The 14,598-nt window shown below is 41.5% G+C and overlaps 1 protein-coding gene across 7 annotated transcripts in view; it reads right to left on the bottom strand.

The window, feature by feature from the left end:
• The window catches only part of SMC4 (structural maintenance of chromosomes 4), a 125,480-nt gene that overhangs the window by 36,132 nt on the left and 74,750 nt on the right, over positions 1–14,598 (bottom strand). For 6 of the 7 annotated variants that reach the window (XM_050965796.1, XM_050965794.1, XM_050965798.1 and 3 more), the window contains 5 exons: positions 12,608–12,841; positions 5,852–6,037; positions 4,050–4,211; positions 3,529–3,754; positions 3,349–3,428 (listed from right to left, as the gene is read on the bottom strand). In XM_050965796.1, coding sequence (XP_050821753.1) covers positions 3,349–3,428; positions 3,529–3,754; positions 4,050–4,211; positions 5,852–6,037; positions 12,608–12,841 — 888 coding nt within the window. The remainder of the gene's footprint in view (positions 1–3,348; positions 3,429–3,528; positions 3,755–4,049; positions 4,212–5,851; positions 6,038–12,607; positions 12,842–14,598) is intronic. The other variant, XM_050965800.1, reaches the window with a different exon arrangement.

Raw genomic sequence — 14,598 nt, 5'->3', positions numbered from 1 at the left:
GAGGGGTACAGATATCGATATTACAAGCCTTTTATATAGATATAAAGGGCTTTGTTGTGTGGATGGGTGCAGGGTTAATGCGATTTAACGCTGCTAAATTCAGTATAAACTCGTAGTGTAGACTAGGCCTTAATCTGTATCAGCAAAAAGAATAGGGAGTACTTCTGGCACCTTAGAGACTAAAATTTATTTGGGCATAAGCTTTTGTGGGCTAAAACCCACTTCACTGGATGCAACAATGGAGTGTAACCCTGGAATAGTTAAGGGAGTACAGTGCATTAGCCATGCATGTGCGCGCTAAATAAATCTGTGCCTTTGAAGGGTAAATCCTCAATTGACTTTACACTTCTCTCAGAATGCCAGAGGCCTGCAGCCACAAAACTCTGCACAGTTACTACAGTGGTCATAGATCAAGTCTCCATGACTGATACATCCACAGCTGTCTATAGCAATGTTTTCGCTACTACCTGATCCTCTGAAATGGTGCTTTTCAACTCCTCTATTAAGTCTTGTGGGAGTTTAGTTAGAAAGGAAGGTAATTTTACAGTTACAAATTGTTAATTACCAGGCCTTATTTGCAGTAACGTTGATGAACAGAACTTTCTTTCAAATAAATCTAGTTCCTGGAGGGTCTGTGTCTTTTGGGTTGCTCTTAGCAAGCCATACTGGTTCAGATCAATGGTTTATCTAGCCCAGTATCTTGTCTTCTGACAGTGGTCAGTGCTAGATACTTAAGAGGGAGTGAACTGAGCAGGGCAATTATCGAGTGATCCATCCCGTGGCCCAGTCCCAGTGTTTGAGTCAGAGGCTTAGGGTCACCCAAAACATAGGGTTGCATCCCTGATTATCTTGGCTAATAGCAATTGATGGATCTATCTTCCATGAACTTGTCTAATTCTTTTTTGAAACCAGTTATATTTTTGGCCTTCACATCCCCTGGCTACGAATTCCACAGGTAACTGTACATTGTGTGAAGAAGTACTTTCTTATGATTGTTTTAAACCTGCTGCCTATTAATTTCTCCTGGTTCATGTGTTATGAAGAAGTAAATAACATTTCCCTATTCATTTTATCCATACTATTCATGATTTTATAGACCTCTATCAGATCCCCCCTTAAGTAGTCATTCTAAGCTGAATGATCCCAATATTTTTAATTTCTTCTCATACCCTTAATAATTTTTGTTGCCCTTCTCTGTACTTTTTCCTATTCTGATAATTTTTTTTGAGATGGGGCATACCAGGGACTTGTATAGTTGCATTATATTTTGCCTTATTATCTCTCTCTTTCCTAATGCTTTTTTCTGTTAGCTTTTTTTGACTGCCGCTGCACATTGAGCAGATGTTTTCAGAGAACTATCCAAGATGACTTTTTCTTGAGTGGTAACAGCTAATTTAGACCCCATCATATTGTATGTATAGTTGGTATTATGATTTACAATGTGCATTATATTGCATTTATCAAATTGAATTTCATCTGCTATTTTGTTGCCAGTCATTCATTTTGAGAGATCCCCCTGTAATTCTTTGCAGTCTGCTTTGGACTTAGCTATCTTGAATAATTTTGTATCATCTGCAAACTTTGCCACCTCATGGTTTACCCCTTTTTCCACAAGTTGAACAGCACTGGTCCCAGTACAGACCCCGTTTTACCTCTCTTCACTATGAAAACTGACCATTATTGCTCCCTGTCATAAATATAAAGGGAAGGGTAACCACCTTTCTGTATACAGTACTATAAAATCCCTCCTGGCCAGAGGCACAAAATCTTTTTACCTGTGAAGGGTTAAGAAGCTCAGGTAACCTAGCTGGCACCTGACCAAAAGGACCAATAAGGGGACAAGATACTTTCAAATCTGGGGGGGTAGAAAAGCCTTTGTTTTGTTTGTTCCTTCTCTGTCTGTTCTATGTGCTTGCCGGAGACAGATCAAGAAGGCAAGCAATCCAACTCAATTAGAATTAGTAAGTAATAAGGAAATGCATTAGCTTACTTTTATTTTTGGCTTGTGGTTTTCCTTGTCTAGAAGGAGGTTTATCCCTGGATTTGTAACGTTAAGGTTTTGCCTAGAGGGGAGATCCTCTATGTTCTTGAGTCTTATTATTCTGTAAAGTATTTACCATCCCGATTTTACAGAGGTAATTCTTTTACCTTTTCTTTAATTAAAATTCTTCTTCTAAGAACGTGATTGTTTTTTCATCATTTTAAGATCCAAGGGTTTGGGTCTGTGTTCACCTGTACCAATTTGTGAGGATATTATTCTCAAGCCTTCCCAGGAAAGGGAGTGTAGGGGCTTGGCAGGATATTTGGGGAAGGTAGGGCTCCAAGTGGCCCTCCCTAATTGTTTGTTTAAATCACTTGGTGGTGGCAGCATTATTTAATCCAAGGAATAGGGGAGTTTTTAACCTAAGCTGGTAGAAATAAACTTAGGGGTCTACAGGCAGGTCCCCACGTCTGTACCCTAAAGTTCAGAATGGGGAGGAAACCCTGACATTCCCCTTTGTTTCCTATTTTCTAACCAGTTACTGATCCATGAGAGGACCTTCCCTTTTATCCCATGACTATTTACTTTGCTTAACAGCCTTTGGTCAGGGACATTGTCAAAGTCCAAGTACACTATATCCACTAGATACCCGTAGTCCACGTTTGTTGACATCCTCAGTGAATTCTAATAGAATGATGAGGCATGATTTCCCTTTACAAAAGCCTTCTTGACTTTTCCCCAACATATTGTGTTCATCTACATATCTGATTATTCTATTCTTTACTATAGTTTCAACCGATTTGCCTGGTAGCGAAGTTAGTCTGGTTGGTCTTTTTGTGGACTGTAGAAATCTTGAACAATCTGTGTTGCAGAATTAGAACGTAAACCTAAAAAATTTAAGCTCCTGTGTGGCTTCTCAAGGCAATATTGACTGTTTTCCTGCACAACAGTTCCTTATTTTCAGTCCTTCCCCTGCACTAGTTTCTTCTTTCAATCAATTTCCTAGCTATTAAACATGAAGACTAATAATCTACCAATAAGCAGACGCAAGGTGTCACACATACACATGCACATAAAATCGGTGTAACATCTATAAACACAGTGTAACAGTGAAATGACAGAGAAGAAAATTCTTATAAAGTTAAAGTACATTATGCAACTATCAAATACTCTAATACAAATCTCATTAACAGTATCAGGTTTATTTAGTCTTTTCCAGAAAGCTATAGCATTGATTGATAAGTAATATTTAAACAATGTTGATTTCCTCTGCGCAATATTTGTATATAAACGTCTAAATACAGGCAGTGTAAATATCAGAGAGGAATTTTGAAGAAAAACTTTTCTATGTGCAGTTATGAACTAACCTCTTCTTCTGAAATTTCAACCATGACAGAGGATCCCATTCTACCCTTCATTACGTTATGTCCACCTCCACTCATTGTTCCTAAAGTAGGACAGGGAAAAGAAGTTAGCAAGCTAATTTCAATTTGCTATCCAACAATAAAACTGTGAAGATATAAATTTAGTTAGGTATTTTTAAATACCTGACTGTTCTACGATCTGTCCTTGCAAAGTTACAACTCTCCATCTTTTGTCCTTTTGGAATGCTACTCTGATAGCCTGATCCAAGTTATTGGCTACTACAGTATCACGTAATGCAAAGTAAAAGGCATGGCGAATCTTCTCATCTTTTACTTTCACCACGTCAAAGAGACGGGGAGTGTTTTCTGGAGTCTGAATTTTATTCATACTTTTTTCCCATACTCTCATCTATATGGAAGAAAAGGAATCTCAGAATAAGTTAGACAACATTTTAACACTCTAAGGTGAACTAATGCCTCTGAGTGTACCCAGTAGTTCCCTAGTACTATACTGTTGCCACGTTCCTCAGAATACCAGTGGACATTAAATAATGTTACCAAAGAGATGTCTGCTCACTTGCAAGACAAAAAACCCAAGAGACTGATTATTATATTAGTATATGCAATAAGATATTTGTTCAGAATGACCTATAATATAGAGGGGAGTCAAAAGTCTAACTTACTTCCAGAAAACCAATACTTACTTTGTCCAAGGCTATAAATGTGGCAACTCCAATTCCTTGACTCTTCAAAAAATTCACACATTCCTGAGCTGTATCAATTGTATCTACAACAATGTAGTCTAAGGCACCACAAGATGACGAGATAGCAACGTCATACTTTTCATCAATAGCTCCCAAGTCTCCCTAGTAATTGACATATAAAGCAGAGAGGCAGTTATGTTGATCAGTACGGTAATTAACAGTGATACCCATCTTTTCTAGGTACTAATAGAGAGAAGACAAAAAACATGTTAACACAACCTGAAATGTATGAATTTCATGTATACCTGACATCATTTTCTCATTCAGTTTTCAGAGTTCAGAATGTTTGTGAAATGTAGGAAGTTAACCTTTATTCAGAACTCACAATGTCATCTGTGCTATAGATCATTATTTACATATTTCTAATGTGCACACTATTAAGGTATGGTGGTGCAAATACTTAGTACCTATATAGCAGTTTTTGTGTTAAAAACAATGTACAGACATCTGATTAATTAAAGGAGTAATGATTTATGCTCCAGACAGAAAGATAATTTAGCATGGAGTATCAGACTAAAGTTTTAGTGAGTCAGTGTGGCCTAGTGGACAGAGCACTGTCTAGGACTTGGGAGATCTGGGTTTCATTTCCTGTTCTGCACTGGCCTGCTGGGTGTCCATGGGCAAATCAGTTTACCTTTGTGCCTTCGTTTCCCCATCTGCGAACTGGGAATAATGATATGGTTCAAAGTGCTTTAAGATCTGCAGGTAAAGGCACTATATAAGAGCTAGGTATTAGCATTTAATCACTGTTCCATCACCTTCTGTATGACTTGAGACAACTATTTAACCTGCCTCAGTTTCACCATTTCTGAAATAGAGATGATAATCTTCAAATGGGGGTTATATGGCTTATATTATCCCTACAGTGGTTTGAATATATGGACTAATGGAAAATTTACTACCTGATTCCTCCCCCCCCCCCCCGGGTATTGACATCTCTGCAAATACATTATGAGGGGTGGTGTCTTTTACTACACAGTTATAAGATGCATTTTCAATGTCAATTCTACATATTAGAAATATTTCTGCCATTATTTTAAAATGGCTTTAAGAAGTCTGTTCCATCAGATTGTTTTGTAAGTGCTAACACAATGAATTACAATGTACTGTTTGAGCATTGTCCGCCCCACCCCCACATTGCAACTTCCAAAGTATGGGGCTATCATGGTGGGGCAAGAAGAGGGCATGGCCAGGCCACAGTGGGTTCTATCATAAGCAAGTGGCTTTGGTTAGAGCAGATCAAAGGCTGCCCTTATGCTGAGTCAATTGTAAATTGGACCAGAGAATCAAGAATTTGTAACTGGTTTCCTGAAAACCCTCAGCCTTCCGTATTGTGTGGATTTTGACACAAGAATGAGTCCAAGCAATTAATTTTAACAAGTTAAACATATAAAATACCAAGAGTTTGTAAGATTCCTAACTTTGTTGTAGTGAGTTTTGTTTAATAGTTGACAGAAAGGACTAGCAGTTTGGAGTTCTGCTACTGGCTTTTTCACTTCTTCAGTCAGAGATTCTCCTAGGGTCACAGTTTTTGAGCTGGACTCCGTGTTTGTTAAATGGGAATTGTAACAGACTGATATAAATGGGTAAAATGGTTGGAGATCCTTGGATATAAGTCCATATAGGAGTGCAAAATATTATATTGTATGGTTCATTTACTTAGGACAAGTCCAGTAAGAGTAATGACACCTGTAAAGTATAAAAGCCGGTTTGTTAATGAGACATTAATTCTTAAACTTTACCAATCTTCCATATATTCCAGGAATTTTTCCAGATTTCTTCTGCTGAAGTAGAGCATCAAGAACCTTTCCTCGACTGCGATTTATTGCCAAAGAACTTTTTGCTTCTTCTACCTTCTGACGCAGCTCTCGAACAAGGTTCTTAGCGTCCATTTCCTCTCTTCCAAGTTTCACAAGCTCATTCTCTTTCTAACAATTGTTAAAAAAGGTTAATAGAAAATATTCATGTCTGAAAATCTCAGAAGCAGTCTAATGTATTTAAAGTTCAGGCACGCTTATATTAATGATTGTATAACAAAAGTTAATAAAGAATAAAATCATCAACCATAAGATATCAGAGATAGCAAACGTTTAATGCTGAGTAAACAATTAATGGAAATGTATTCTTCGTTCAAACAGCTACTTCTAAAATTAAATGGAAAAATATATTGTACTTTATAATGTGTACTTTCTGATAAAGTTTTAAGAGAAGCTACATATTTAGGTTGGCATTTTCCAAGGGGTCTAAGGGAGCTGGATGCCCAATTCATTTAGGCTTCTTGGAAAATCCCAGCCTTAGGCAGAAAAAAAATAGAAAATACAGTATATGTGCAATTTCAGTTAATTAATGATGCCACTGAAATCTAAAATTAAAATCAAGAAGTGTAAACAGTTGTACAAACTTAAAATTACATCTTGATTGTTGATTTCCAGAGCTTAATGTCCGCATTTAAGTAATCCTAAATATGCTTTTAAGTTCAAACTTCACTGAAATGAAATAGTGTTTCGATCTTTGCCACTGCTTGTTTGGAGATAAATTTGTTTGTTTACACAAGGGTTATTTCTTTGCAGCTGAAATAAATGTCTAAAATTTCTAAAACTTGCAGAATATTGTACAATGAAGCAGTATATTAGAAATTATTGTTTTCCTACTTCCCATAGTTAAGAATTTTTGGGAATCATTTTACTGCGTGCATTTCAATGTTCAATAAAAACATCCTTTATGGAAGCTATACTAGCACCATTTGAGAGCACCAACCTCCCCTGCCAACCCCCTTCTCTGGATCAATCACCACCCTCATGTCTGACAGCTGAGCAAGAAGAAAGATGGTACAATATCATTGTTTGTCGAATTCTTAGCACATGGTACCAATCATGTTTAGACATGATTTTGTAGTCACTTAACTTCTACCTCCCTGTCCAACCAAAAAAATGTTAGTAATCCTCAATGAGGACCACATCCATATTAAGGTTCAAGTTTAACTCCTTACAAATAGAAAATAAATGGTAACTTTTAGATAAACTCAAGAATTTTTACTCAAACATCCAGGCATGGGAGAAGTTTAACTCTGAACAGAGACCAACCTTGGAAAATGTCAGCTGAATAAGTGCATGTTTCAGGAAAGCTGTGTAAAGTCAGGTTAATACAGTGAATACCATTTTGCAAGGTTAGCTACAGTAGGAACTATTAGGTGACTGATATAACGTAAGTTATCCTACATTTTTTCCTGCACATTCATTTTCACAAATTATTTTCTCAAAAATTTTAAAAGTTCTCAAAGTAGTTTTCATATTTTGTCTAGTCCCATTATATGTTAATGTGGCAATACTATAGCAACTATTTGGGAGACAATGACTAAATCAAATGAACAATGTTTTAACAGAGAAATTGGGTGAGGTAATAATATCCTTTATGGGATCGCCTTCTGTTGAAGAGAGAGACAAACTTTTGAGCTTATACAGAACTCTTCTTCAGGTCTGGGAAATGTAATCAGAGCATCACAACTAAGTACAAGGTGGAAAAGCACAAGCAGTTAACACATTTCAAGGGACCATTCAAGGTAAATGGGTCACTTTACCTTGAACAATCCCTTGAAATATTTATTCACAACTTATGCTAAACAACCTGTTCCACCTGTTATTTAATTTGACACTCTGGGTATGTTTACACTCTAATTAAAAACTTGCAGCTGGCCTGTGCCAGCTGACTTGGGCTCATAGGGCTCAAGCTATGGAGGAACTGGAGGAAATATGTAGAATAGGAGCTCCGTCCATGGAAGCAGGAAGACATTGAAAAAGGAGCTCAGGCTGTGCTCAAAAAGCGAGTAAAACTGATGGCATTTCCTGTTCTGCTTGGTCATGAACAGATCTACCTGGGCACATACTGAACTTTGGAAAATTAACCTGGTGACCTCTGAGTGAAGGAACCACTCATGGTGAGAGAAGGATCTGCTTGATCTGCCAGGGTGTTCCCGGCTCCCGGAAGATGTGAAGCCTCAAGGTGGATGGAGTGCTTCACACAGAATTCCCATAGATGGATGGCGTCCTGACAGAGGAGCATGCTCCTCCCTGCTTACTGATGTAGAACATGACCATGGTGTTGTCCAAAGCACTTGAACTACCTTGCCTATGATGTGGGGAAGGAAGACTTGGTAAGCCAAGTGGATTGCTCTGAGCTCTGAGGCAACTGAAGTGGGCTCCCCAACCTAGGTCTGATGCGTCAGACACTGGGGACACTGATGGCTGGGGGGGGACGGAGGAGAATGACAAAGGGAATGCCTGCCATTACCGACCAGCGGTCCTTTCGCTATTCAATGAAGGCAAGGACTGGGGCTGAAACAGTAAGCACCAAGTCCAAGTGCTGTCTGTTCAGAGAGTACACTGAAGCTAACCAATCTGCAGGGGCCTCAGGCACAGCCTTGCATGCTGGACCACATAAGGGCATGTAGTCATGTGTCCCAGGAACCTAAAGCAAATCTGTGCTGTTGTGATTGGGTGAGCCATGACTTTGAATATCAAGTCTGACATAGTCTGGAATCATGCCTTTGGAATGAAGGCTCTGGACTGGGTTGAGTCAAGCACTGCCCCAATAAACTCTATTATCTGAATTGGAACGAGAGTTGACTTTTACTAGTTTGATCAGCAGGCCAGTGCTCTGAAGGTGGCTTGGACCAGCTTGATGCTATTCTCTATCTGAGCCTCTGAAAGACCTATGGTCACCCAGGTGTTGACGTATGGGTAGACTTGAATGCCTCATCTTCTGAGGAAGGCAGCTACCATCACCTGCATTTCATAAAAACCTGGGGGGGAGAGGGGATGGCTGCTGATATGCCAAATGGAAGAATTGTGGACTGGTAATGAGTTTGTTTTACAATAAACCTGAGGAATCTTCTGTGGCCACAGAAGATGGAAATGTGAAAGTAAGTGTCCTTTAAATCAAGGGTGGTGTACCAGTCCCGTGGATCCAGGAAGGAGATAATAGAGGCCAGGGAGACCATGCAAAACCTGTTTCTTGAAATAACCCGTTGAAGCGATGCATGTCCAGGATGGGGCAAAGGCCCCCGTTGGCCTTTGGAATTACGAAATATTGGGGAGTAAAACCCCTTCCCTCGCAATCTTTGAGGTACCTCTTCTACAGTCCTCACCCTGCAGGAGGATCTGCACCTTCAGATCTAGGAACTACTCATGAGACGGGTCCCTGAAGAGGGACAGGGATGGCGGTGGGAGAGGAGGGGTGGATGAGAACTGAAGGATATAACTGTCTACCACTGTATTTAGCACCCAGCCGTACAATTTAATATGGGACCAAGCCAGGCTGATGTGGGAAAGTCAGTCCAAAACCAAAGGTGAGGTCAGGATAGAAGGTGGGAACTGGTACAGCACCCTCAAAAGGCATGTTTGCATCCACTAGAGTACCTATGCAACCTCAGCAGTGAGGATGAGGTGGATGGGAGCGATTGACAATGCTTGTAACCTCTGCCTTTTATATAGATCCTATCCCTGTGGTGAACCTGAGAAACGGGCTGGTCGTTGAAGCCAGAAGTGCTTCCTTGCAATGGATGGAGCATAGAGGCCCAGGGACATGAAGGTAGCCCTTGAGCCTTTCAGGCCTTGGAATCTTCGAAAGGGAGGTCCTGGACTGCTGGACCTCTTGAGGTCACCCCAAGGACTGTAGACAAGAGCATCACTTCATGGACACTGCAGCGGCCATCAGCCTGGCTGCTGTGTCAGTTAAGTTGAGTGACGCCTGGACAGAGGCTCTTGCAACATTTTTACCCTCCTCTAAGAGGGCAGAGAATTCCTGCCTTAGGTCCTGAGGCATGGAGTCTTTAAATTTGGACAAGGAATCCCACAAGTTGTAACTGTATCTCCCCAGCAGGATTTGCTGGTTTGAGATAAGTAGCTGAAGACCACCTGTGGAATAAACTTTCTTCCCAAACAGATAGATTTTCTTTGCGTCCTTTTTGGAGGTAGCATTTGTTTTGGCCCTGTCAATCCCTCTCATCGGCAACTAGGGACCCAGGAAGGATATAAGAGTATAGGTACTCATATCTGTTGACTGGCACATAATATTTCTTCTCTGCCCCCTTCAAAGGCAGAGGGGAGAGAGAGAAGATGGGGTCTGTCAGAGGGCTTTGACCGGACCCATTACCATCTTGTTAATGGGTAGGGCCACCTTACATGGTGCTGCTGCAGTCAGAATGTTAATGAGGCTATGAAAGGATTTCTTTGAGCTCCTCAATTTCTAGCCCCAGGTTAACACCTATCTGCTTCAGAAACTCCTGATGGACTCTGAAGTTATCTTGCGGCAGCGATCCAGTTGGTCCCCAGATGGCCTTGTCTGGGGAAGAGGCCTGTACCAGAGGATGGACTTCTTCCTCTTCTCCAGCCTAAATTACCTTCATGGGGTCCAGATCCTGTGTACTGGTATTGGGTTTGGTACCAGAATGGTCTAGTACCCAATGGAGCTGGGACCCTCCACTCAGAAGCAATCAAGTATGACTGGTGAGAAGATAGACCAGACCAGGTACCAGGGGGAAAACCCCATGCATTCCAGAATGGCCATTGCATAGGCCACTGACCAGGTACCGGCAGGGGGACCCACACTGAGGTCCTGAAACACATAGGATAGGTACTGGTGGTGGCTCTTTGGTTGAGTGTAGAGTTCTACCTCTGGTTCAGATCACGAGTCCTCCCAAGGTGAGCACAGGAGAGTGGTACTCCCTCCTCACTTCTGTCATTCAAGTGCCAAGGGTCTGGGGACCAGTGGTGGACTGGGGATGATCTCATAGAGGAAAGGAGAGTTGGCTTGCACCTAGAAGGTACTGAAGGTTCCAGTGCTGGGAAGGAGCTCACAGCACTATGCTCTCTCCTGCCTTTGCTTATTGGAGCTGGCAGTTGTCCCATCGGAGACAGTGGTACCGGGAACAATAAGTCCCTGGCCACTGCAAAGGCCTTTGAGTTGAAGGCACCACAATTTCACTGGTGCCTTGATGATTTCCCAATGTTGGAGGGAGATCCTGCATCGGACTCAACGGTGCTGCCACGGGACTGTAGGTAGAGGAGTGGTCTAAGTTGGGTTGCACTTCACTGCCTTGGCTTTGCTTGCCTTTCTATCAGTGTGCTGCTTTTTATGCTTCTTCCTCAGCATCAGAGATGGAGCATTGTGCTGGGATGCATGTGGTACCAGAGGAGCACTTTGCATTGAGGGTGAAGTGCTTCGTGCTGAATCTGAGTTACTTGGCTCCAAAGGAGGGCTAAGAGCAGCTTCGATTAGGATAGCTTTCAGTTTGCTCTCTGTCATTCTTTGTACAAGGCTTAAAGTCCTGACAAATTAGACAGAGTGCTCTCATGTGAGTTTCTCTCAGACACTTCAGACAACTGCAGTGCAGGTCACTCACAGAGGCTTGCCACAGGAGGCAGAAGGTTTGAAGCCTTGGGACCGGGGCATGCCCAGCCCCAGGGGCGAAGGAAGCTCCATAATGATAAGGGAGGGGTTCTAACTAGCTACACTAGTACTATTTAAAATATTTACAATACAACTACATTAAGACTCATTAAGATACAGAGAAGAAAAACCACTGAAAATGTCTTGCCAAAGTAAGAGGAGTTGTTCCAGCAACCACTACGGGCAGTTAGAAGGAACTGAGAGTGTGCAGGGCCAGCGGCACCCCTTATACCAGCACATAAGTGCACAGCAGCAGAGGGTGCTAGAGCCAGCCCAACAGATACCACTAAGGGAAAAATCTCCAGCAATGATGCACACGACACACGCACACCTCACATGGAATGGACATGAGCAAGCACTCTAAGAAGCAGCACAACCTGTAGGGGACTACAGCTCATTTCCCATAGCTGCATTGGCTCTTAAGTTTTAAGAGCAGTTAAAGAAACTTTTGCTACTAAATTAAACAAACATGACTCAGTGTGGTTAGGGAGTACAAAGATCTATCGATTATGATGGGGGTCCATTTCCACGTTTTTCAGAGTGCAATTAAACTTAAATATATGTATAGAGAGACAACATCAGAGTGGTCAAACTTTTTGGCCCGATGGCCATATTGGGGTTGCAAAACTGTATGGAGGGCTGGATAGGGAAGGGGTTTTTCCAACCCACCCCTCGAACCTCCACCCCATCCAAATGCCCCCTGCTTCCTGTCCCTGGACTGCCCCCCGGGACCCTCTGCCCCTTATCCAAGCCCCCTGCTCCCTGCCCCCTTACTATGCTGCTCAGAGCAGCATGTAAGGCAGCCACACTGCCCAGCAGGAATGCGTAACCCCGCAGCCCAGAGTGCTGCCTGTGCAGTGGCATGGTTGTGTGTGGGGGGGGGAGAGGAGCAGTGGGGGAGGGGCCGGGGGCTAGCCTCTCCTGCCAGGAGCTCAAGGGCCAGGCAGGACGGTCCGGCGGGCCACAGTTTGTCCATCTCTGGACTACATCATAAGAATGAAACAGCTTCTGAATGAATGATTCTTAAATGAAATATGAAACTTAAGTCTAACCTGCTTTAGTTCCTGTTCAGCTTGAGGTAATTTTGTATCTAGCTCTTTGATACCAGCTATCCTTTCCTTAAGGGTTCCTGAAGCTGTTTTTAGAGCCTCTTTTGTTTTATTTAACTGAGACACCGCTGTATTATGGTGACTGAGGTAAATATCAAGTTCTGATTGGGCTACATCCATCTTAGAACGTGCTTCATTCACTGTTTTGCTGAATTCCATAAGTTCTTTTTCTTTGCCCTGTAGAAATGGACAGTACATTACATTAGAAATAATTAAAATAAAGAAACTGAAAACTGGTGGGAAGACTGAGCTGCATAAGCTAATATATTCTATGTATAGCTGAGTGAGAGAAGCCGCAGAGGAGAGGTGGCATGTTCTTAATCTCTTGAACAGAAAGATACGGTGAATTTGGAACTGAATGAGCTCAGTTAAATAAAAACTGGTCTCTTATTGTCATAGTAGAAATCTGAATGGTGAATTTTGATGACAATCAGGAAGAACATATAAACCACAATCACTGCTAGGTATCCATTCCCACTCCATCCTTGATTTGGGCTCAGTAATGTACTAAAGTGAAGTAAGGCATTATGCTCTAATTAAATCAGACTATTTGAGTGATTTGGAAGCCACTGTTGTTTTTCCAGCCCAGCTTTATTTCAACTAGCAAACCCTCCACCCCCCGAAATCTTAAAGAGATAGACACTCTTCATGAATTAAACAAACTTCACAGAGGTTTTAAAATACAAGAGTACAAAGATTATATGGCATAAAGCCAACTTCACACCCAGACAGGTTTTTAACAAAAATTACAGAATACTAGCTAATTATTGTAGTATTAATTAGCTGTTGAAATATTTTTAACCAGCTCTTCAAATACTTTGACAGAACTGTTTCTGCTGGAAAATACATTTCAGCTGAAATCCATACATATCATAGAAACAGGTCTATCTCAACTAAATTTAACAGCAGAAAGTTAAAACAATTCATTTTGGTATGGTAAAAAGTTTCATTTTCATTATTGAAACAAAGTGAGTCAATGGTTTCAAAGTGACAGTAAGAATTTCCTTTTTGTTTTGATTCAGAACAAAAACAAAATCTTAAAATGTGAGAATTTCCCACCAAATGGAAATTCCATTTTCCAGCCTGCTCTATATTTGAAGTGCCTGAGACAGTAATATTCCTGTACAAAATAGCTCTCTTGAAATACCTTTGAACCACCTAACTCATATTAATGTAAAAGTTAACAAATTAGTCCAAGCAACAAAGAATCCTGTGGCACCTTATAGACTAACAGACGTTTTGGAGCAGGAGCTTTCGTGGGTGAATACCCACTTCCTCAGATGCATGTAGTGGAAATTTCCAGGGGCAGGTATATATAGGCAAGCAAGCTAGAGATAACGAGGTTAGTTCAACAGGGAGGATGAGGCCCTCTTCTAGCAGTTGAGGTGTGAAAACCAAGGGAGGAGAAACTGCTTTTGTAGTTGGCAAGCCATTTACAGTCTTTGTTTAATCCTGATCTATGGTGTCAAATTTGCAGATGAACTGAAGCTCAGCAGTTTCTCTTTGAAGTCTGGTCCTGAAGTTTTTTTGCTGCAGGATGGCCACCTTAAGGTCTGCTATAGTGTGGCCAGGGAGGTTGAAGTGTTCTCGTACAGGTTTTTGTATATTGCCATTCCTAATATCTGATTTGTGTCCATTTATCCTTTTCCGTAGAGACTGTCCAGTTTGGCCGATGTACATAGCAGAGGGGCATATGATGGCGTATATTACATTGGTGGACGTGCAGGTGAATGAACCAGTGATGGTGTGGCTGATCTGGTTAGGTCCTGTGATGGTGTCGCTGGTGTAGATATGTGGGCAGAGTTGGCATCGAGGTTTGTTGCATGGATCGGTTCCTGAGCTAGAGTTACTATGGTGCGGTGTGCAGTTACTGGTGAAAATATGTTTCAGGTTGGCAGGTTGCCTGTGGGCGAGGACTGGCCTGCCACCCAAGG

The sequence above is a fragment of the Gopherus flavomarginatus genome, chromosome 8, assembly GCF_025201925.1.
Source record: "Gopherus flavomarginatus isolate rGopFla2 chromosome 8, rGopFla2.mat.asm, whole genome shotgun sequence".
Lineage (NCBI taxonomy): Eukaryota > Metazoa > Chordata > Testudines > Testudinidae > Gopherus > Gopherus flavomarginatus.
This window is presented reverse-complemented; position numbering and strand designations above follow the sequence as displayed.